This window comes from Vitis vinifera, chromosome 8 (genome assembly GCF_030704535.1).
Source record: "Vitis vinifera cultivar Pinot Noir 40024 chromosome 8, ASM3070453v1".
In the NCBI taxonomy this organism is placed as follows: Eukaryota; Viridiplantae; Streptophyta; class Magnoliopsida; order Vitales; family Vitaceae; genus Vitis; species Vitis vinifera.
This window is the reverse complement of record NC_081812.1, coordinates 19,297,703-19,320,202: the sequence shown is the minus strand read 5'-3', so window position 1 is coordinate 19,320,202 and position 22,500 is coordinate 19,297,703. Positions and strand designations below refer to the sequence as shown.

General features: G+C 35.7%; 3 protein-coding genes across 6 annotated transcripts; 2 read left to right on the top strand and 1 right to left on the bottom strand.

Moving 5' to 3' along the window:
* Positions 1-2,890: 2,890 nt before the first annotated feature.
* On the top strand, positions 2,891-3,898 carry LOC100242479 (auxin-responsive protein SAUR50). The gene has a single exon (XM_002277768.4). The coding sequence runs from the start codon at positions 3,255-3,257 to the stop codon at positions 3,663-3,665; it is 411 nt and encodes a 136-aa protein (XP_002277804.1). The 5' UTR covers positions 2,891-3,254; the 3' UTR covers positions 3,666-3,898.
* A 1,602-nt stretch (positions 3,899-5,500) lies between these two features.
* On the bottom strand, positions 5,501-18,667 carry LOC100247609 (probable 3-deoxy-D-manno-octulosonic acid transferase, mitochondrial). Of its 4 annotated transcripts, none has more exons than XR_009466451.1 (13): positions 18,309-18,627; positions 17,781-17,874; positions 15,151-15,193; positions 14,289-14,411; positions 13,845-13,964; positions 13,641-13,719; positions 13,197-13,313; positions 12,067-12,164; positions 11,347-11,437; positions 8,979-9,098; positions 8,839-8,909; positions 6,377-6,615; positions 5,501-5,968 (listed from the first exon to the last, which is right to left on the bottom strand). XR_009466451.1 is itself a non-coding variant. In XM_002277748.4 (12 exons), exons 1-12 carry the CDS (start codon positions 18,505-18,507, stop codon positions 6,445-6,447), a joined length of 1,326 nt encoding a protein of 441 aa, XP_002277784.1. In that variant the 5' UTR covers positions 18,508-18,567; the 3' UTR covers positions 6,133-6,444. The 4 variants fall into 4 exon arrangements, 1 of the variants encoding a protein (XP_002277784.1); XR_009466452.1 differs by lacking the exon at positions 5,501-5,968 and adding an exon at positions 6,920-7,182 and having other exon boundaries at positions 6,508-6,615; positions 18,309-18,667; XR_786483.3 differs by lacking the exon at positions 5,501-5,968 and adding an exon at positions 6,920-7,146 and having other exon boundaries at positions 6,508-6,615; positions 18,309-18,667.
* A 1,903-nt stretch (positions 18,668-20,570) lies between these two features.
* Positions 20,571-22,283, top strand: LOC100252720 (cytochrome P450 76A1). Its single transcript, XM_010655729.2, has 2 exons — positions 20,571-21,482; positions 21,582-22,283. Exons 1-2 carry the CDS (start codon positions 20,571-20,573, stop codon positions 22,215-22,217), a joined length of 1,548 nt encoding a protein of 515 aa, XP_010654031.1. The 3' UTR covers positions 22,218-22,283.
* The last annotated feature ends 217 nt before the right edge of the window (positions 22,284-22,500 follow it).

Here is a 22,500-nt window from a genome sequence, read left to right as displayed (position 1 = left end):
TCTACCATGTTTACCATCAATTTTTAAACCACTTTTCTTGGAGGTTGTTGAGTGATCGATTAGAGAGGAAAAGTCCATGGTCTGCACTATTTCTTTAGATTAAGAAGTTTCTGGAGATGGCCCTTTTCCCCTGGCTTGACCATTGGTGTTTGGGGTAACGGAACATAATATTTAAAGGCCAAATAAAGCTAACCCTGAGATCTGAGTGGAGTGCAGGTGTCTCCATTTTCCTTTGTTGGATATCAATCATTTGACCAAGCTTGGAATTCCAAGTTTAATTTTTGATTCAAATCCAATTACAGTACTTAATATAAAAGCATTGCAGTTGGCTAGACGTGAACTTGTGCGTATGAATGAATTCTACATAAGCCCTGACATCGGTTTGAAGAATGTATCATGTGGTAATTAATTTAATAGGAGTTAGGAAAAAGGGATCTACCAACTATCAAACTATTGGATTGTTTTGCTGATATATGTTCACTTTCTACTTCCACTCTTCTACCATTGCGTAGATGCTCTATCTCTTTTTTCTTTTTTTAAAGCATGAAAAATGCCCACGATCATGGGTTGTTTGTAGCCTTTTTATGTTAAATGTCAAAGTGACGATGCAGTTTGTTGGGGTGGCACCACTGAGTAGGTCATATGCTTAGTTTGACCTGGAGGTAGTGAATCACTTTGGTACCCCTTATCAACATGTTTGGTGGCAGATTAACTCTTTTTTGGGATGCCTTATGACAGACTAATCCCTTTTAGGGATATTTCATTAGTATTTTCCATTGCATGGAATTTCAAAAGTCACGTCCTGAGAATGAAACATTAGTTTTAGATTGAGCTAAGTAGGTCCCAAGGTCTATTCCAACAACCCATTTAGAATTTCCATTCCAAAATCCTCCGTCAAAGGGGGATTATTACAAGACTACTTCAGCTTAATTCACTTAGACTTGTAGTTAGAGATGATAAATTTTGATACAATTTGTCAATATGATTCAAACACAACATATTTTTTGTGAATTTAAGTTGAGATGTAATTAGACTTGAATCAAATTTCTATCGATCTACATAACCTATTAAATAAATAAATAGTTTTTAAATCTATATGTATAATGCAAATTTAAGACAAATTAATGGATTTAATAATACTTTTAATTAATCTAATTATATATTTCAACTATTTAACACATATTTAACTCATTTTCAATTTTTTTTAAAATAAAATAGAGTAATTGAGCTATAAACACATTTAATTGAAACAATAATCATTACCTCAACTTAATTGTTAAATAAGAAGATCTAGTTATTAGACGTGTTATATAACGTATTACCTATTTAATAATTAAGCAATATTTGAGTTTATGTTTTGATATAATTATTTTTTGTGTCGGGTTTAAATTGTCATATGTAATAAAATATCTAGACTTTTGACATGACAAAAACACGACGTGTGGAATTGACACCCCACCTAGAGGTGAGCTCGACAAATGAGAACGATGGGAGTTAGCAATCATCCGCTTCAATCGGGGGCTGCCTTAAGTCAATAACTTCATATGGATGTGCAGTTAACAGGTTGTAAAGGAAAATTATTTATCATGTGGATCCGACGATTCTACCGTTGGTTCTGATAATTTTTCTGCATGTCCATTGATATATCATATTATTTTTATGAAAAATGAAAACTACTTGTTAAATTTTGTAAAATATTTTAGCATTGATGGAATTATCATGCATTATTCAACAAGGCAATTTAATTCTGAAGAGCAATTAAGAGAAAAAGGGAAAGAAAGAGCTTTCTTGTCAAAACCAACCCAACTCTTGCATGTCGGAATGAATAAAGAAGATAATCACATCGTTCACTCCCCTAGAATCACATGAAGTACCGGGGGGTCGTGGGGCTCCGTGGTTCTACTTCAATGAAAACCTACCTAAAGCTCGAGATTGTTAACCGGAGGGGATTGGTAGTCGTTCTTCATTTGCACTAACTCTCATGGCAGCTACCGTTAGGTCTTGATTCTTGAATGGGATCGAAGTTCGTTGTTTCTGGTTCTCTAGCGTTGCAAGATTAATGGAATTAATTTGAATCACTCCCATGTTGTCTGCCACAAATATCTCAGTCATCGTCACAAATTTTAGTGAGCACATCAACCCTAAAAACCTTCAGTAAAATCATAATATTCGACCCTAAATATTTCAAATGACTGGGCAAAAGGCATACATGGACCAATGGTTTCATTTGTATGTGGAGTGCAGACTGCAGACAAGCTCTAATGGATCCTATAAGCTGAAAGGAAGAAGAAATGAAAGAATGTACTGTTTTTTCTTCTTCTTTTTTTTTTTCACTTTGATGATGACTCTTACGAGATTGTGAAACTTATTTTGTCCGGATGATGATCTTCCAAAGACCATAATAGGAAGGAAGGAAGGAAGAGGCAAACCCATGTGTCCTCCCATGCACCATGTGTCTGACCTGACCCATCAATCCATCACACCCCATCTGGTTGGTACAGCTATTTTTTACTTGGCTGCTCACTAGCCACAAAAACCCACCTACAGAATTGTACCAGTCTCCATTGCATCTGCTTGTATGGAGCAAACCATAAACAGTCCCCTCGTCAATTGAATAACATATGTTGGCAAGGAAAACAGATGGGCCCCTCTCCACCCAAGTACATATTTGACAGCTCATCAGTTTGTCACACGTGTGATCACGTATGAATGTCAGTCCCAGCTGGCAAAGCACCACACGTGGGCACACATGAAAGCAGGCCACATACCCCCAAGAGACACATGCTTCTTGGGTCTCTTCTCATCATGCACCCCTCACCAATCTATTTATCAAATATAATTTATTCCTCCATCCATTCTCTACAGTTCTACAATCCCATGAGTCATATGTAACACAGATGGGCATGTTGGGAACTGTACGTAAATGAAGCGTTATTGTTGTGCCATTGAGTGTTATTTTCAAGACCCAAATCAGTTAAAAGGGCACATGGCAAATGGCAAATGGTCGATTCTGGACACTTTCTCTACAGTTACTAATTTTCACGTCTTTGGAAGCACCCTCCCATATTTGGGTCACTTCCCCCGAAAGGCTAAAAGATATGAACCACTATGGCGTGGCTGGGTGGTTGTGATTCATAACTGCACGAAAAGTAGAGGATACGAATGTACAACATCTTGATCATCTTGATTTAAGCAGATTAAAAATAAGTTCACTCCCAACTCAGAAGACGAGAACACCTCTAGTCTCTTCATTCATGGCCTCTCATACAGAGTGTGTGAGATGTAACATCTCTAACATTGTGAAGCTCAGAAGGACTTGCATGTGGCGGAAACCGGGCAGTGGTGGTGGAAAGAAACCGCCCCGAGATGTTCCGCCAGGCCACGTAGCAGTGACAGTAGGCGAAGCTAGGAGGAGGTTTGTTATAAGGGCTGACTACTTGAACCACCCACTTCTCCAGCAGCTGCTAGACCAGGCTTATGAAGAGTACGGTCAGAGTAAGGAGGGTCCTCTGGCTATACCCTGTGATGAGTTTCTATTCCAGAATATCATCCATTCCCTTGCAAGCCAGTTCTCTTGCAATGTGAACGAGAAGAAGTTGGTGCTGAGCTTGTGGAAGGACTCCGGACCACTACTCAACGGCTTTTCAAGAGGATCAACGTGCTAGGACTACAGCTCCGATGGTATTGTCTACCAATATGGCATTCTCTCCCAGGGAATAATCAAATTCACATATTTTCCACTAGTAAACATTGAGGTCTAAACTTTAGATTTAATCTCATCAAGTCCTTGGCTGGCTTATTTAACAAAGCATAAAATTTATCTCATCACTCATCCATAAGTGAGTACATCCAAATGAGAACTTGTGATATCTACTAGTTTTCTAATCCAAGAGCCTAATTTTGTACCTTTTATATATATATATATATATATATATATATATATATCACTCATCCATAAGTGAGTACATCCAAATGAGAACTTGTGATATCTACTAGTTTTCTAATCCAAGAGCCTAATTTTGTACCTTTTTTTTTTGTATATATATATATATATATGTGTGTGTATGTGTGAATTATGATTTAGATCTCATCAAACATATTTAATGATTTAGATCTTTTGTTTGATAGATACTGCCATGATACCTAAACATTTTCCCTGATCTAAAGAGCAAGTAGCCTGATGTGACAGTGAGTACATCCAAGTGAGAACTTGTGATATCTACTAATTTTCTAATCCAAAGGTCTAACTTTGTACTTTTTTGTACTTTTCATACACACACACACATACACACATATAACTTTGTACTTTTTTGTACTTTTCATACACACACACACACACACACACACATATATATATATATATATATATATATATATATAGAGTTTAGATCTCATCGAATATATTTCATGGTTCAGATCTTTTGTTTGATAGGTACCGTTATGTTACGTTAGCATTTTCCCTATCTAAAGAACATCTATGAAACCTTTGATGCTTGAAGCACAACATCCAAGTTTTTGTCATACTCTTGCCTACATAATTTTGTTGAATAATCCTTGGTTGGTTTTTGTCAAGCTCCTATTTACATAATTTTGTTGAACAACCCTAGGTTAGGTTTTTCTCAAGTATATATATATATATAGTCTAATTCTCATTGAATATATTTAATGGTTCAAATATTTTGTTTGATAAGTACCGTCATAATACCTTAGCATTTTACCTAATCTAAAGAGCATCTACGAGACCTTTGATGCTTGAAGCACAACATCCAAGTTCATATACATAGATACAGTCCTCATTGAATATATTTAATGGTTCGGATCTTTTGTTTGATAAGTACCATCATGGTACCTTAGCATTTTACCTAATCTAAAGAGCATCTACAATACCTTTGATGCTTGAAGCACAACATCCAAGTTTATATACATATATACAGTCTAGTTCTCATTGAATACATTTAATGGTTCAGATCTTTTGTTTGATAAATACCGTCATGGTACCTTAGCATTTTACCTAATCTAAAGAGCATCTACGACGAGTTCCTTGATGCCTGAAGCACAACATCCAAGTTTATATACATATATACAGTCTAGTTCTCATTGAATATATTTAATGGTTTAGATCTTTTGTTTGATAAGTACCATCATGGTAACTTAGCATTTTACCTAATCTAAAGAGCATCTACAAAACCTTTGATGCTTGAAACACAACACCCAAGTTTATATACATATATACAGTCTAGTTCTCATTGAATATATTTAATGGTTTAGATCTTTTGTTTGATAAGTACCATCATGGTAACTTAGCAATTTACCTAATCTAAAGAGCATCTACGAGACCTTCGATGCTTGAAACACAACACCCAAGTTCTTGTCATGCTTGTCTACATAATTTTGTTGAATATCCCTTGGTTAGCCTTTTGTCAAGCTCTTGTTTACATAATTTTGGTAAATAACCCTGGGTTGGAACAGAGATAACTCAAGTAACATACTTTAGGGTATATAAACATCAACTCATTGAAATCAAATTAAATTGACTTTAAAACATACAATAAGTTAAATTCATAAGTGTATTATACCGACAGAGGGACAGTAGAATTTTCATCAACTTGGATCATTGAAATTGAATTAAAATTGACTTTCAAACTTTCAATAGGTGAAATTCTTAGGGTATAAAGTACCTAAAGGACAGTAGAATTTTCCAATTTTGTTACTGGAACTACTGTTATCAGCGGGTAGGGAGCTCCACAAAGCTCAATATCTATGCATAAACCCAACTTTGTAAGACACATGATGAGAGCTTAGGCATTAGATAAAGTGATACCATGAATGCAGACGCTTCAAATTAGGAAACTCAAATACTTCTTCATTAGAATGATCCTATCATCACTTGCCCATTAAGAATGGTTCTTAGCATTTTTTTTTTACTTCCATTGATATTTAACCTGAACCAAGCTAAAATATTGTCCACCTGTAAAAAATCAGCAATTGATGAATTTCAGCAAACTAGTTCTACATCCAGAATACCAGGAATCCAGAGTAAAAAATTGTCACCAGAGAAAAAGAACCCAAAATCGAAACTAAATATTGCCTCTTAAGTGAGGCAGAGAGACAGACAGCGATAACAAGAACAGGTTCAGAGGGAAAATCCTTTTATTCTACTCCATTGCCATGGAGCCGGCATGACACAAGGACAAATTTGTCTATAGTGCCACTTTCTTATTGTATTAGAGTTGTTTCTAAAGTTAATTATAAACAATGATTAACAATAGAAGATTTCATGACTAATAAAACAACAGGTTAACAAAAATCATGCACAATTTGCAGCACCAGGGCAAACTGGTCTTGGGCATGCTAAATGCCATTAACCATGCCGTACCTTGATGCAGAAGAAGCAGGCAGACAAACTCAACTGTCACTTTCAATTTTATTGTTCACCAGCCTTCATTAACACAAAGCCTGTCTGAGAACATTGAAATTTAGTTGATTCCAAACATTTGCAACAATCCCGCTTGACAGAGTTTGAAATGCTTGTTTTGCAGCCAGACAACGTGCTTCCAGAATTTCACTATTGCTGAAAAGCTGACTGAGAGCTTCCTCAAGTTCCTCTGCAGAAACCTGCAAGAGCACTGGCATCTTACACAAGGAAAAAATGTCTAAGACCTGGATTTTGTAAAGGAAAAAACTACAACAATTGCAGCTTTCCTAAGGTTACATGATTGTTAATTGTACCTAGGCCAAAAGTTACATATGTGATTCTTAGGTGAAGCAGTATATCGTAAGGAGTATCAGACTGTTATCCCTACTTCCAAAATCTGCACTGCCATGCCTCAAGAATCAAACTGTAGATGGTCTGGGGCTTAGACCAAGTAAACAGAAACAGTATGAGCCCCAAAATTCAAGAATTAATATTGAGCCTCACCTCATTCAGGTTGGTGCACCTTAAGATTGGATTTCCAACACAAAGTTACTTCATGTTAAGCTTCTGTTGATCCTTGGAAGCATACAAGGTTCATCACTCATGCATCATTACTACAGTTGATAGCATAGCTATAACAATTCCTGACCCAAGAATTTAGGTTGAGACTGAGTGTGGTGAAGCTTGAAAGAGGATTAATAGTTCAGGCTGAGCTTGGGCCAACTTCCATCCTTAACAAGAATATAGAGATGAATGGCTAAGAATCCCTGCTAAATTTGAAATTGTCATAAAAAAAATAAACACAACCTTATTGACAACTTTCCTAAAAGCTTTAACTTGTAAGATTTTGAGTCCACAATGGACATCATTCTAACACTCTCCCTCACATGTAGCCTCCTTTGGTCTTACATGAAGGCTTAATAAATTAGGGAAATAAAGTAGCCTCTTTTGGGCTTAATAAACTGAAGAAATAAATGTGGTAATAAGGTTTGAACACATGTCCACACCCACCAAACAAGGCTCTAATACCATGTTGAACAACCAACTCCCCTAAAAGTTAAAGCTTGTAAGATTTGGGTTCACAATGTATGTCTTGCACCTTAATACTTAACCCAACATAGCTGTCTCTTTCTAGCATCACCATCTAAAGGTTTGGTCCAAAATGGAAGATTATTCAACTCCAAAACAGAAGGTTATTCAACTAGTGGTATCAATCGTTGATTTAGTTCCCTTTCAACCCATTAAATCAATGAATATCCATTGATCCATCTGTTTCAAATCACAAATCACCCAACATTAGACTCTGACAATCTGCCAAGATATGTTAAATTTTCAAGTCTACTGACAAAAAGCAGAGTCAACTCATATAATTTATTATTATATGCAGCATACAAACTGATACTGGAACAAGTTAGGCTCATATGGACCAAGAACACAAAATTGTTAACCAGCTTCAAATTTACATGAACTAGAACCTCAAAAGACAAATCCCCCGCTTTGGGATAGCAAAAAATAGATAGATGGTATGAGATATTAATTGGAAAAGTAGTAATTCTGCAAAAAATAATTCCATTCTTTTACTCCAAGGGAAACAAGATATGTATGAACAAGGATTACACATTAAATTTGGGGGGACAAAGGAGCAATCAACCTAGTGTGGAATTGGGTGAGGCAACTGGTGTCCTAGTTATTCATGTTATGTGTTTTTCTTCACTTTATTTTGATTGGTCTGTCAGTTTCTATGCTATCTTTATTTTGATTAGTCAGTCTGTGTGGTGATTGATCAAATATTTGGGTCAGGTTAAAGAAGGGTTTATATATAGGTTGTGACTCTTTCTTTTTGATCCATGGAAAAATCATTACATATTTCTGCAATAGATATGAGTGGTTCAGAACTTTACAGGATCAAAGGCTTCTCTAGGGACGATGTCTAGACACACTTAGTACGAATCTTGTAGGTTATACCCTTTCTTCTATTTCCATGCTAGTTTCCTTTTATCTTGTACAATTCACAGGAAGTAGTCACTTTCATTTGCTCTTTACTTTCAGCTGGCCATGATCCTTCCTAGACCTAGCTACTGTCACCCTTGGTAACTCTAATTTGCACAGAACCAAACCTAATTTAAAATTTCCAGCATAAGCTGCAAGCCAAATTGATTCTACCCTAACATTAAATCTACTCCCAACCCCAGAAGCTGCCATCCAAACATGACAACATGTTGTTACTTACTCATACACCCACAACTGTTACCACTACCTAAATTCCTTATATAAGCAGCACACCTCATGAGGCCTCAACCTAACCCTCATCCTTCACCTTTCAGTCCTGCAAGCACTAATATCCTTTATCCATTTAACACTTACTTCAACTATTTGAACTTTACACAGAAAACAGGAAAATACAAACAAGAGGTTCTTCATACCTGCAGAACTGACAAAGGATTCGATCGTTGCATTTTCAGTACCATATCCGAAAAATGCCCAACATGATGACCTGAAATTAACTGCATCATTAGAATCGCATGTGAAGCAAATAAGATAGGCTTTTACAGAAAATATTCACCAGTCAGAACAGCACAGCCAGCTGCAGCAGCTTCCGAAATGTTATGGCCAGTTAAACCAGGCAAGAAAGAACCTCCAATTACTGCTATGGGAGTTAGTGTATAAAAGTGTCTCAGTTCACCTGCAAAAGAACTTCAGAAGATATATATGGATTTCTTGGAATGAACTTCCTAAAGAACAAGCACCCCAGGTTTCACACATATAAGGTCTGATATTCATATTGAAATAATCTAGTAAGTTATGTCTAAAATGTTCCTGAAATGCCTAGAGGGGTGAACTTGAGGTTTAAGAAACCTGAAGCTCATAGACCTGGGAGTGAGGCTCTCATTATACATCTTTCTCACACTTAAAGGCTAGTTAGATATGCGTCTCTCACTCAAGCCAAATATAATATGAACAAATTGAACATTGAGTATGTGTTTCTTTGTAGCCTTTTGGTTTTGAAAATTTCGAAACTTCAGATCAGAAATATACAAATATGTGTCAAAAATAAGCTAGATACTAAAGACTTAATCATGTGGCATCTAAGGACACTGAATTAAATAATTTTATATATTCTGTTTTTTTTTATTATATTTTCTCATTCTAATTTTGAAAATGTTCATAAACTTTAATGCTCACATTGAAGTTTACCCCTTATATCACACCAAAGAGACTTGTTTGTAAGTTACTTAAAGCACTAAAGCTAGCAAAAACATCAAATAACTAATCCCAATCAATATGAAAAATGTTGGAACTAACATTAGATTCCTATAACTGTAAAAGATTCACCAAACAATAAGAAGTTACAATAATACTTAAGGTTAAAAAGAGAACTAATATAAAACGACAAAGAAAATAAATCGTCATGCCATATTCTCATGGGACCCAAATCAAGTTGGATATCATAAATTCAACATACAATTAGAAAAGTTAAAGATATCTATAAAAAAAACAGAAAAGAAAAGTTAAGCTAAGTTCTTGGCTATAGGATGTGACTTCCTTTAAAGCTCTTGGCTATATGTGATGGTAAGAGTTCATTTGGGAGTGCTTCTAGCAGCACCAAACACACTTCCTAATACTTAAAAGCATTTTCCTAACAAAAATTAGGTGTTTGGAAACAATTGAAAGAGCACTTTTACTTAGAAAAACACTTGGAGTGTTCCCTAGATAAACACTTAATAGGTGTTTCTCCCTTAAAAGCACTGCAAATTAAAAACAACAAAAGAATTTGGACTTCAATTTAAACATTCATATACCAAGAATGCTCCTCATTCACACGCTAAAAATTAAAAATCAATCGTGCAATAAAATCAATCACATGCACTCAAAATATCAAAATAACCCACATACAATCCAAAATCACCAAAATCAATCTAGTATTCCTCTAATCCTAAAATCATACAATAAGAAAAACAAAGTCAAACCTATATACACTAAAAATCAACAAAATTAACAAAATAAGGCATTACTAAAACAAAACAAAATCCTAGACCAAAAAACTAGAGGTCACTAATCATCACAATAAGAATCTACATAATTCCTCCAAGATATATCTAAAAGACAGTGATCGAAAAAATCATAGTGGACCACCAAAGGAGACTCAAAAACAGCTTAAAAGAGGACCCTAAGTGTACAATAAGGTGACATATCATGGAGGAAGGCAAACTCTAACTATCAAGTGCCAAGAAGACAAAATGAAGGATCTACATAGGCATTATCAAAAAATGATGATAAGAGAAGTTCTTAGTTCCTAAATTATTGTAGTAGGCTGAATTCAAAAAATACATTGATGGGGGAAAGCCTTTTAAAGTTTATTCAAGGAAGAAAGGGAAAACCTAAGTAAACTTTAAGTAGGATTAATATTAATTAGAATTGAATAGGGATTGGTATTTGTTGGAGTCTAATTAGGATTAACTAGTTGAGTTATAATATAATTAGAATTTGAGTCATGATAGGTTATTAAAGTCTTAGTAGAATAGGTTATTAGAGTCCTAGTAGACTTTGAATTTCTTAGAGAAGCCTATAAATAGGCTAATCAATGTAAATCAAAGGAATGAATTTTGATGAATAATATTATACTTTTTTTCATTGCAAGGTTGCAACCCTCAATAGTGAGACTCCATTGATTTTCTTCTAGGTGAGACTCCTAGAAGGCCTTAGTGAGACTCTAAGGTTTTTCATCTTTTCTTCATTGTTTCTTCTTTCTCTCTATTTCTTATCTTATAATTTTCTCTACCATAAAGTTTATTCCTTGTTCCTCTCCTTACACCCTAAAAATAAAACCCTAGCCCACCTACCCTTGAGTGTAGGCAACCATCTTAGGGTTGTCCTACATCATACATGCAGCAAAAAAAAGAAAAAGAAAGGAACAGAAAAGAAACACAGACCTAATGTGTCCACCACATATATACTTGTCCCTGACACAAGTTTCTCATCACGTGACCTCAGAGCTACACTCAGCCCTTCTTTCTGCAGTTCCTGCACTATTCAAGGCAAAGGCAGATCAGATATTTAACATGATATAAAGGCACACACTTTCAAGTAGTCAGTGAATATCTCAGCAAAGGAATCCTATACATTATTCATTGTTTTCTATCAGGAACATAACTTTATTTAAAATAACCATAAAGAACTATGTTATACTGTTTATCATTTTATGATGAAACACTCTACAGTAAATTTTTCCATTCAACCAATGACAATCTCTAATTGTAAATAGCACAAAGAAGTATCTCAACAGCTTTAGAGGTTCTTCCTTAGGATTCAACCTTTGAGGTTCCTTCATCATAGTATATGGTAAGCACCTCTTTTTTTGATGCCCTAACTGATGTATGAGGCATGCACTTGGTTGTGATAATAGGGTGAATCAATCTCATAAAAAAAAAACAATAGGGTTAATCAATTCCGCTTTTCTCCTTGAAAAAAATTGATGCAGTGGCACCTTTTTGAGTTATTAAGACAACGATGTGATGTCATATTCTAGTACTATCCTATATAAATGGGAGAGAGATGAATGAAACATATTAAGTGTCACAAGACATGAAAAACTACACAAGTACTGTGATATTTCAAAAAAAAGAAAAAGAAAAAAAGCGTCAAAACCATACTATAGCAATCTCACGTCCATGCTGTGGATATCGAGGCACAATAATGGTGACCATATCAGGGTGCATTCGCATTAGAACTTTGTGAACTCCTAGCATAACTGCATATTATATATTAAGCATTTCTCCAAATTAGATTGACAAAGCATAAAAGCTGCCTGGTGGCATGAGAGCATAATATTATCATGCAAGAGTTGGCCACACTTCACATAAGTCTAGTTTTTTAATAACCTATCAAATGATAATAACAATAAGTCTCGGTTTTTAATAATATTTTAGTAGTTTTATTTTGACCAAGTAAGCTAAGTGTTACAAAAGGCTTCATCAACTTATAAATTAACCTGAAAATGAAATTACATAGTCACCATTACACTTCCTATTCACAAGCTCAGTTTGTTTGTGCTTGGCTTGTTAATAATAAAAGCTTTGAAATGGGGCTCAAACTCAGCTCATTTGCTAAGTAAAGAAGCCTGAATGAGCTGATTGGCAGGCCAAGCAGAGCTGTGAATAAATAGGCTGGTACATTAGCAGCAGCCTTACTTATACCAAGTGGATATAGAAATCTAAGAACTTTCCTGAAGGGCTGTCAAATCAAATATTATACTAGACTAAATTCTGCAAAAGACAAGCTCATATCAAAAGCATAGTTGTTAAATTGTCCATCATATTGAATATTGATTTTTTTATTTTAGGAAAAAAATGTTAAAAGAAATTCAAAGAAACAAGAAAAAAAATACTTGGTGGAGATAATAACTCTCCATCAGAAAATGCCAGTCAAATATAAAAAGGAACTTAAGAAAATGACGCAAATTCAAGAAAAGCCCATTGCAGGAAACTCAAACTTAAAGTTGCCCAAAAAAAAGGAGCAAATACTTACAAACTAAGCAGATAATATGTAATACTATTTTGGTAATGATAACATATCCAGCCTCAATGGCATCACACAACCAAAATATACCAATTCTAGTAGTCACAGCATCAAATTTTCAAAACCCAACAACTAAATTCATGTGGCAATGTAATACCATATAATTGGGGCTACAAGATGTCTCTACAGTATTTTGAAGCACATCAGGCACCACAAATTGAAAAATTAGCAAAACAGTAACAGAGGCCAAGTACCAGTGACTGACCTTCTTCTTCACCCCTATGTATGGAAGAAACCATCCAAACCCGCCTATGGGCAAGCTGCACCTTAAGTTCTTCTATACTTTGTACCCCTCTTTTGGAAATGTCAAATTCTTCAACCGCTGAAAAGAAAGAATATAAAAAAGAGGAACAGCCACATTAATCTTCTTCTGTTATAATTAAAATATTACTATAGACAGGATAAAAAACTAAATAAAAGATTCAATTATAACCAAAATATAATTATTGACAGGATAATGAAACATAAATAACAGACTTAGATGGGGTAAGTGAGATTAGAAGGTATTGAAATAAAGCATGATCTGTGGTCACATATTAGTGGAAGAATTTCATCATGGACCATCTGCTGTTTTAATGTTTCAATATACAATATTTACTGAAGAATTTCATATACTGAAGAATTTCATATACTGAATTGGTGAGCATACTATATTTCAGGTCACCAGAAAAGTTGATGACATATGGTGGGGCTTGCAATAGCTGAAAGCGGATTCCCTGCATGGTGCTCTACGACATACAACAAGATCAGTGATGACAAAACACTTATCAAAAAAAAAAAAAAAAAAGATCAGTGATGACAAAACATAAGACATGAACTACTATGGTATTAAAATCTAGTACATGCTACATACCAATGGGACAATCAAGGAAAACTTTGACAGCATTAAGGAAATCAACGGAAGAAGCACAGGTCGAGACCAACGTGAAAAGGATTTTGCAGACATCCGAGCATTTAATAATGCCAGTGCAATCTGAAAATTATTAGGATGCAGTTCATTATTGCATGAGGAACAGTGCATAAATCAATCAAGAATGTCTCTCCACATGTGCAATCATGTGTGCATATCTTCGTATAAATGCAAAATATAGACATGTAACCTAAAGCAATATTTTCATATTTCAATAGATGACCACTGGTCAAGAAACGATAATACCTTTAAACCAATTGATTATAGAAACTAAAATTTCAATCAAGTTAAAGTATCATGGAACTATGGGTTATGCAATTCATGCTGTTCCTCTCCAAAGTAGTCCATGTCAATAAGTATATTTATGAATGATAAAGAATAACTTACACCATTTCTTGCAGCTCCTAAAATAAGATTTGGCCACAGTTCACACTCCATTAGCATGACAGCATTGGGCTTCCAATAGCCAAGGAAAGCATCCATAGCAGCAGGAATATCAAGTGGGGCAAACTGGTTCATGTAGGATGTTCAAATACACCACAAAAAATATATATAAAATACTTTTATTCAGCTAAACTGATAATAAATAATCCATGAAAATTCAAAATTGATACAAAAGCATTAAATTCTGTCACCAAAAAAAAAAAAAAAAAAAGAATCCGGTCTCTTGAACCAGAAAATAAAAATTGGTGAAGGAGACTGGAAAGGTTGCAAATGAAAGATCACAAGAAACATTAATCAAGGGAAAAAAATTCTAAGTGTGTCACAAAATGTAACAAGAAGTTGAACCATGAACATGAGGAAGGAAAAAAGAAATAAAAAAGAACAATGCCCAATCAATAAGGACTGAAATGCAAAATTATACTGGGTTTTACTTCCACCCAGGGTAACATCCACTGAAGTCATGCAGTAATCTTCAAGTATAAGCTCAACAAAGCAGCACATCATGTGTTAAAATCCCAAATAACATAATTGAAAACACACAAAAGGCAATACTAAAGGAATGCAAGACATTACAAGGCAGCATTATAGTCAAAATGACTATGCTACTAACAGAAAGAAAATAACTGATACTTCAGCAACACCCCAAACCACTTTAGAAGTGCACTGTAAAAAAGGAAAAGCAAAAAAAAAGTACTCAGCTAAAACTGAGTCTAGGCTACCATAATCAAGTAACTCCTAGGAATAAAAACAAAAGCAAAACTTTATAAATACACAAGACCATGTGAGAGAATCCTCAAATAGATACCTGATATATGACACCAGTAGGGAGCTGATTCGTTATTATTTCACTGCACTCAAAAGGAAAAGGCACATACAAAAACAAAAATAAGTTTAAAGAAGTTACAACTTTGCATATTTCATTCGAACAATTATAGCATTTACTTCTTTAAACAAATATTAAAGCATTTTTCTGATCCCCCTCCACCACCACCCCCCCAACCCACAAAAAAAAAAAAAGTACTAATGCATGGTCATTGCTTTAAATTAAGCTTGTAAACCAAGGACCAAGGTTTAAAACATAAAGCCGTTCAGGTCCAACTTAAGTTTAAGGTTGAGAAATGTTTTGGTTTGCATATTCTGTTAACTCGTGCAAGTTCATTTACTTCCTAAGGAACCAAAGCTTCATTTGAAGTTGAAATCCAAAACATGGTTAACTTTCAAAACTAGAAACATAAGTTTGTTCCACATAAGCTATGATGGTTTATCTAGAAGCAATTTCAGGAACAGAGACTTCTATTGATCAGCAGCATGATATCAAATGGAATCAACTGCAATGTCAGAAAGCACACTTGCTGTGGCATATAAATTAAATGGGTTATGGTATAAGCATTGGACATAAGAATACAACCCATATAATGACAATCAACTCAATCGAGTCAAATGGTTTAAGCAGTACAGAATTCTTCTATATAGAGCCAATCTATATAGAAAATTTTCAGAACTTCCATACTTGCTCATTCAGGTGCTTCCCTGTTTCCAGAATCCTTACCAACGTTCTTCAGTTATAAGAAAAGGAACTTCTGAATATAGTATAAATGTGTTTTGTATGTTTAAAAGCTTTTTGGCATCTTATTCCTGTTTATGTTTTCACAAACTCTGTTGCTTGGCAATGGAATATAGTCACAGGCCTTTATTATTTATCATTTGTATACTATATCTCAAACTCTCTTTTGGATCACCATCTACATTAAATTATAAAATCACTTAATGCGTGTGAAATCTCATCATAGGTTTTTACTTATAAATATGAAAAACTTCATTGAGCTTTTTGCATAATAAACAGGGCCTACAGACACTGAAAACAATTGGAAAGAAGTACGCATTAGAAACGCTATACTGCTACGATCCCAATGTCAAAGGCTAGTATGCTTTTATGGTTCATTCTCAAATGGTTGCACTTCAAATTAGATCACCTAGTTCTTCAAATTCAAAGTATTTACAATCCTTGTTGGATTTAATAATTATATTAGGATGTGAATCTTATTAGAGGTTGAACCTTGGCAAGTGCCCGACAATAAATAACCTACTTCTCACATGTGACCTTCATCCTATGGTAGATAAACATAGACTAGTTTCACTTGAAATTGATTATAGAAATGTTTGGAATCTTGCAAGAGATTGAACCTGGGCAAGTTCTTGCAATTGATCACCTTTGTAGAACATCATTCAAGCATAGCATGGTTATGTTCAATGAAAGATAATGCAGCTGCTCTTTCAATCTTTTAACTAATATATGCTCATTTCTAAACTTAATGGTACCATTGCATAAGTGAAAGCAAAACTGTTTGCCAAAGGTATATGCTGATTGGTGGAGATATGTGAGAGAAAGGGTACAATGAAGGAAGTGTCTTGCTTCAGAGAAGTTTGACAAGCAACACAAGTTGGAAAACTTATAAATGGATTTGAATCAAACATCTGTGCATCTTGAGATAATAGAGCAGTTCTATGGCAATGAGGTTTATGATTCAATATTTAACCTGGCAATGATGTGTTGATGCCCAAAAAGATACTCTTATAGTTAGTGATCAAAAAGAAATTAGATATCTGGCACAGTATCTTAGCATACACATTCAGACCAACTATTTAAAGCAATAATGGTATTTTTTGGGCATTAAGACAACTTAGTCTAGAAATGAACCAATCTATTCCAGGTATTTGACTTTTTTTAAGATAAAAATTGTAAAATGGAAATAAACCATGAATAGGAAAACTAAGACTGCTATATCCTTGACAGTCAATGTTGTGCTTCATGAAAGGCTATACAAATAGAAGTAAATTATCAAGTGACATAGGATATGGTTATTACTAATAAAACTTTTGACTATGCTCCATTTATAATGCTTGAAGATCACCAAGAAGATGCGTATGTCTTTGTATTATCAAATGGTGTAGGATATGATTTTGGGTAAGAAAACTTTTATATGCTCCATTCGTAATGCTTGAAGATCGCCAAAAAGACATGTTTTTCAGACAGCCATAACACATAGTATATTCTAGCTTAAGGATGACAGTTAAGAATGGCTCTCTATAGATATTTCACTAAAGCTTATCCATCCTACAAAACAAAATTACGTGGGGTTAACAATTACAGTCTGAGTCTAGTTTCTCAATTTTTGCCTCTATTCTTCTTTTTTTTATTGCCTTCTTTCTTGAAGTATTCTCCTAAGATGCCATTGAAAATACATTTTAAATCAGCCCCAAAAATGGTCCCCTCTAATTTGTCCGAGAAAGCAGAGCTATCATTTGCTTTCAAGGTTCGATTTAATCAGAGGTCACTATACCATGAAAACTCCTTCAAAAAGCACCAAAATCTCAACATTCAAAAAGAAAACAAACCCGACGGGAAAAGAAGAAAATTAGAAAGATTCCGCTTACAATGCAGACGCAGTAGTTGAAGTCATCAAAATGGTACAATCGGGTCTTTCCTCAATACAGCGTTTGATTACTGGGATTGCAGCCATTCCTTCACCTGATTGACAATAAATTATTTTTATTGTCGTTGTTATCATCATTAACATATTAAATTATTATCATCTTCATGACGATTACTTTATAAAATCGTAATGATTGAAAAACATAATGTTATGTATTATTATTATTATTAGGATATAGGACATAAGCATGGTCCTGATAATGCTTAGTGAGTTAATAATAATGATAAAGATGATGATGATAAGCTTTTGTTTGATTGCAGAGAAAACGAAGGAAAATAAAAGAAAAGAACTTCCGAAACTTCGCTTTAAATATTAAAAATGAAAATCCAAAACCCCCTCACCTGCGTTTTCACGAGGCTCTCCCCCAACAAAAGAGAAAGTAAATTTAAAAATAAAAATGAAGAAATAAGCAAATCAAGGTTCCGTTTGATTGCATAGAAAAACAAAAGAAAAAAGAGTTGGACCGGACCTAAAGAGGCGGTGTGGAACCATATGAGATGGCCGGGAGGGCGTGGGGTAGAAGGACGGCCAAGACGCTCCGGCCACCGGACAGGGTGTTCGATGCCCTGGAGAGTGCGGAAACGTAGATGAAGGTAGAGAAATGGAGAGAGACCGTAGGTTAGGGCTCTGTACACATTATACAGTAGCTTCCCCTTCTCTCCAATCATTTTCCCTCTCTGCTTGGACACGCTGGTTTTTGTTTCACGGTGGACGGCAGCAACGGATGTGAAGTTTTTTTCTAACGGACCGTTGGGGGAGTTTTTCACGTGGGTCACGTGACGGATGGTACCCCAACCTTCTCCCGTTGGGCACGGTGACTTGAAAACGCCAAACGCGCCTCAAACTAACCTTTGGCAATGGCAAATATTACATTTTAGCTTTGATAAAAATGAGAGCATTATGACTTAATTACCCTTTTCTTTTAATGGAAAAATATTCAAATTTAAGTTGTGAATTTGTGATACCTATAAGAAAAAAAACCTTCTTAGTATAAGTATGAGTTCCTTTTAATTTTAAAGACTTGTTTTAAAGTTATAAAGTCATTTGATGTAAAACGGACAATATCTATAAGATTTGATACAGTTGTTACAAATTATATCAAAGTTAATCTCGATAAGGGGTTTATTTGACCCCCATCTATAATCGTTTTATATGAAGAGTATTTGCGATATTTTTATTAGATAAAATGATAAAATTTCTTATACTATATAAGTATAAATTTCACTTAATATTGAAGACGACCTCTAAATTTAATCATAAAGATGATTTTTAAAGTCGTGACGACTTTTTGGATTCAGGTGAAATTTACCTACATAATTAAATACGATCATTACAAAATAAGTATGGTAATTCTTTTATATAAAGTTTTTATAAGCAATTATCCTTAAAATATTTTGGATAAGAGCATGAATGATAACTTACTTTAGATATTAATTATAATTGTAACATGCTCTAATAATTATCTGTCAAGTATTATTGTATCATGAATTCTCAGGTGAGGTTCATTCCATGACAAGCAATGAACCTAAAGTGCAATTCTAGTGAAGAATAAAAATAGAATAGAAACAAGGCACAGGTAGGATTCCCAAATCCTATAGATTTCGAAATATTAAGATGACAATTCTCCATAATCCTACCAACAGGGCTACGTATTATTTTATTAAGCCTATATTTTAGGTTGACCGTTACCAAATACAAAGATTGTGGACCCAACTTAAAGAAAAAAAGGGAGAAATCTGCCAGTGCAGCAGATTGAATCAAGATCTGAGCAGATTTTATTCTCTCTTCCAATAGGTCCATATGCATAGTAGCTGGATTTCTTTTAAGCCGCATATGTCATTGATGGCCGGCGGGTGATCCCGGGATAGCTCTTGAGGGCCTTTGATACGCAGTACAGGTTTATATAATGCAAACGAGCAAAATGGTAGGGCATCGGTTTGGTACCTACCGAATTCGTAATCATGATTATTGAAAATATATGATAAAAAAAATGAAATCAGATAGAAATAAATAAATGAGATAAAGGTATAAATCAATCTGACCATCTTATAAAATAATTAAATAAAATTATGAGACCCATTTCTGCATCGGGCGGAAGATTATTGGTCCTGCTAGGCTTTCAATAGGTACCATTTTAATACTGCAATGACCCTGCAAACAAAATAATTGTGGCTCCATGGAAATTTAATTATGAAAAGCGGTTGAATGAGAATCCGTCAAAAATTTGACTCATAGTCTACGTGTATAAGATTATAGCAGATGTGGGGTGGGGTAAATACCTTGTTTCGTTTCTTTAAAAATAATATATTCACAATTCACAATTCAACGATTGAGATTTAATTGTAAAGTTTTGAAACAAGATATGGTCCCTGCAATGATGATTACAATTTTTTCTCTGTACGCCCATACCTTCCAAATTTCCAACCAATAAAATATTTTTGAAAAGTAAACTACTTGCGTGGCTTGTCATTGAATAATAAATTTGTGTTGATTATATTGAATGATTTAAAGTAATTTTTTTAAAATTTAATGATGATTTCCTTTTTCTTTTTCTTTTTACATAATTTACGTGTCTTATTTCATGGACATGTTACAGGCATGGGACAAGGGGCCTCAAAAGAATCAATCCAAACAATTATCTTATTTTATTGTCTTACTGGGCTAGATCTATAAAGGGATGTGGCCTAAGGGCTTCACAGCTCAATCAGTTAAAATAAGCAAGAAAATTAGAATGGAGTATGAGATGGTGGGGATAGTAATAGCACTGGTGCTATGGGCAGTGTGGGCAATGGTGACGGAGCGGCGACACCGCCGTTTGGAAGAGCTGGGGCAGCTGCCACCAGGGCCAAGATCGTGGCCGGTGGTTGGCAACATCTTCCAATTGGGTTGGGCACCCCACGTATCTTTTGCTAAATTGGCTGGCAAGCACGGGCCCATCATGACTCTGTGGTTAGGTTCCATGAGCACCGTGGTGATTTCGTCGAATGAAGTGGCCAGGGAAATGTTTAAGAATCATGATGTGGTGCTTGCGGGGAGGAAGATTTATGAGGCCATGAAAGGGGACCGTGGAAACGAGGGTTCCATAATTACAGCTCAATATGGTCCCCAGTGGCGCATGCTGAGGCGCTTGTGCACCAGCGAGTTCTTTGTGACCAGCCGTCTGGATGCCATGCGTGGGGTACGTGGTGGGTGCATTGACCGTATGGTGCAGTTTGTGACCGAAGCAGGAACCTCAGGTACGCATGCCATCGATGTAGGGAGGTTCATTTTCTTGATGGCTTTCAATCTCATAGGCAATCTCATGTTCTCCAAGGATCTTTTGGATCCAAAATCGGAGAGAGGGGCGGAGTTTTTTTATCATGCAGGTAAAGTCATGGAGTTGGCAGGGAGGCCGAACGTGGCCGATTTTTTGCCAATTCTACGATGGTTTGATCCTCAAGGCATTAGGAGGAAGACCCAGTTCCATGTGGAACGAGCCTTTGCTATCGCTGGAGGCTTCATCAAAGAGAGGATGGAGACCATGGCCAAAGGAAGTGGTGAAGCGAAGAGCAAGGACTTCCTAGACGTGCTCTTGGAGTTCCGTGGAGATGGTGTGGAGGAGCCCTCTAGGTTCTCTTCCAGAACCATCAACGTTATCGTCTTTGTAAGCCAGCTCCGCTATCATTCTCTGAAAAACAACCAAGTCACTGTAAAAATGGAAAGAAAAAAAAAATCTTATTTTATTGTACATGGTTTTTATCAGGAGATGTTCACGGCCGGGACTGACACCACCACGAGCACCTTGGAGTGGGCCATGGCAGAGCTCCTCCACACCCCACGTATACTAAACAAAGTCCAGGCTGAGCTGAGAAGCGTCGTCAAACCCGGTTCCAAGCTGGAGGAGAAGGACATGGAAAACCTCCCATACCTCATAGCAGTCATCAAGGAGACCCTGAGACTTCACCCACCTCTACCTTTCTTAGTCCCCCACATGGCAATGAACTCTTGCAAGATGCTAGGCTACTGCATTCCCAAAGAAACACAAGTGTTGGTTAACGTTTGGGCAATCGGACGCGACCCCAAGACCTGGAAAGACCCTTTAGTGTTCATGCCGGAGAGGTTCTTAGAGCCCAACATGGTGGACTACAAGGGACACCATTTTGAATTCATACCATTTGGGTCAGGCCGTCGAATGTGTCCTGCAGTTCCACTCGCTTCTCGTGTGCTCCCCTTGGCTCTAGGATCCCTCTTGCACTCCTTCAATTGGGTCTTACCGGATGGGCTCAATCCCAAAGAGATGGACATGACTGAAAGGATGGGAATAACACTGAGGAAATCTGTTCCATTGAGGGCCATGCCAGTACCATACAAGGGGATCCAAACTCAGGTATTTGCATAGATATGCACTTGACATTGATCTACCTCCTCTGTAAGTCGTAACTAGCGATCAACTGTAAATGGTGCTGTAAAATAAAGAAAGGGGGTGTACGTAACTAATCAACAGTACTGTGTGAGTAGACTGGAGTTGTAAAATAAAGGAGGGATGCCTCAAAATGTGTGCAACCATGGAAATTAAAATAAGTAAGATGTGATTTCTTTTGGGAGAAAAAACAACAATTAAAGGCTTGGACATCTTTTAGAAATAAAAAGACAAAATTATGGGAGGCTCTAAATCTTAATCA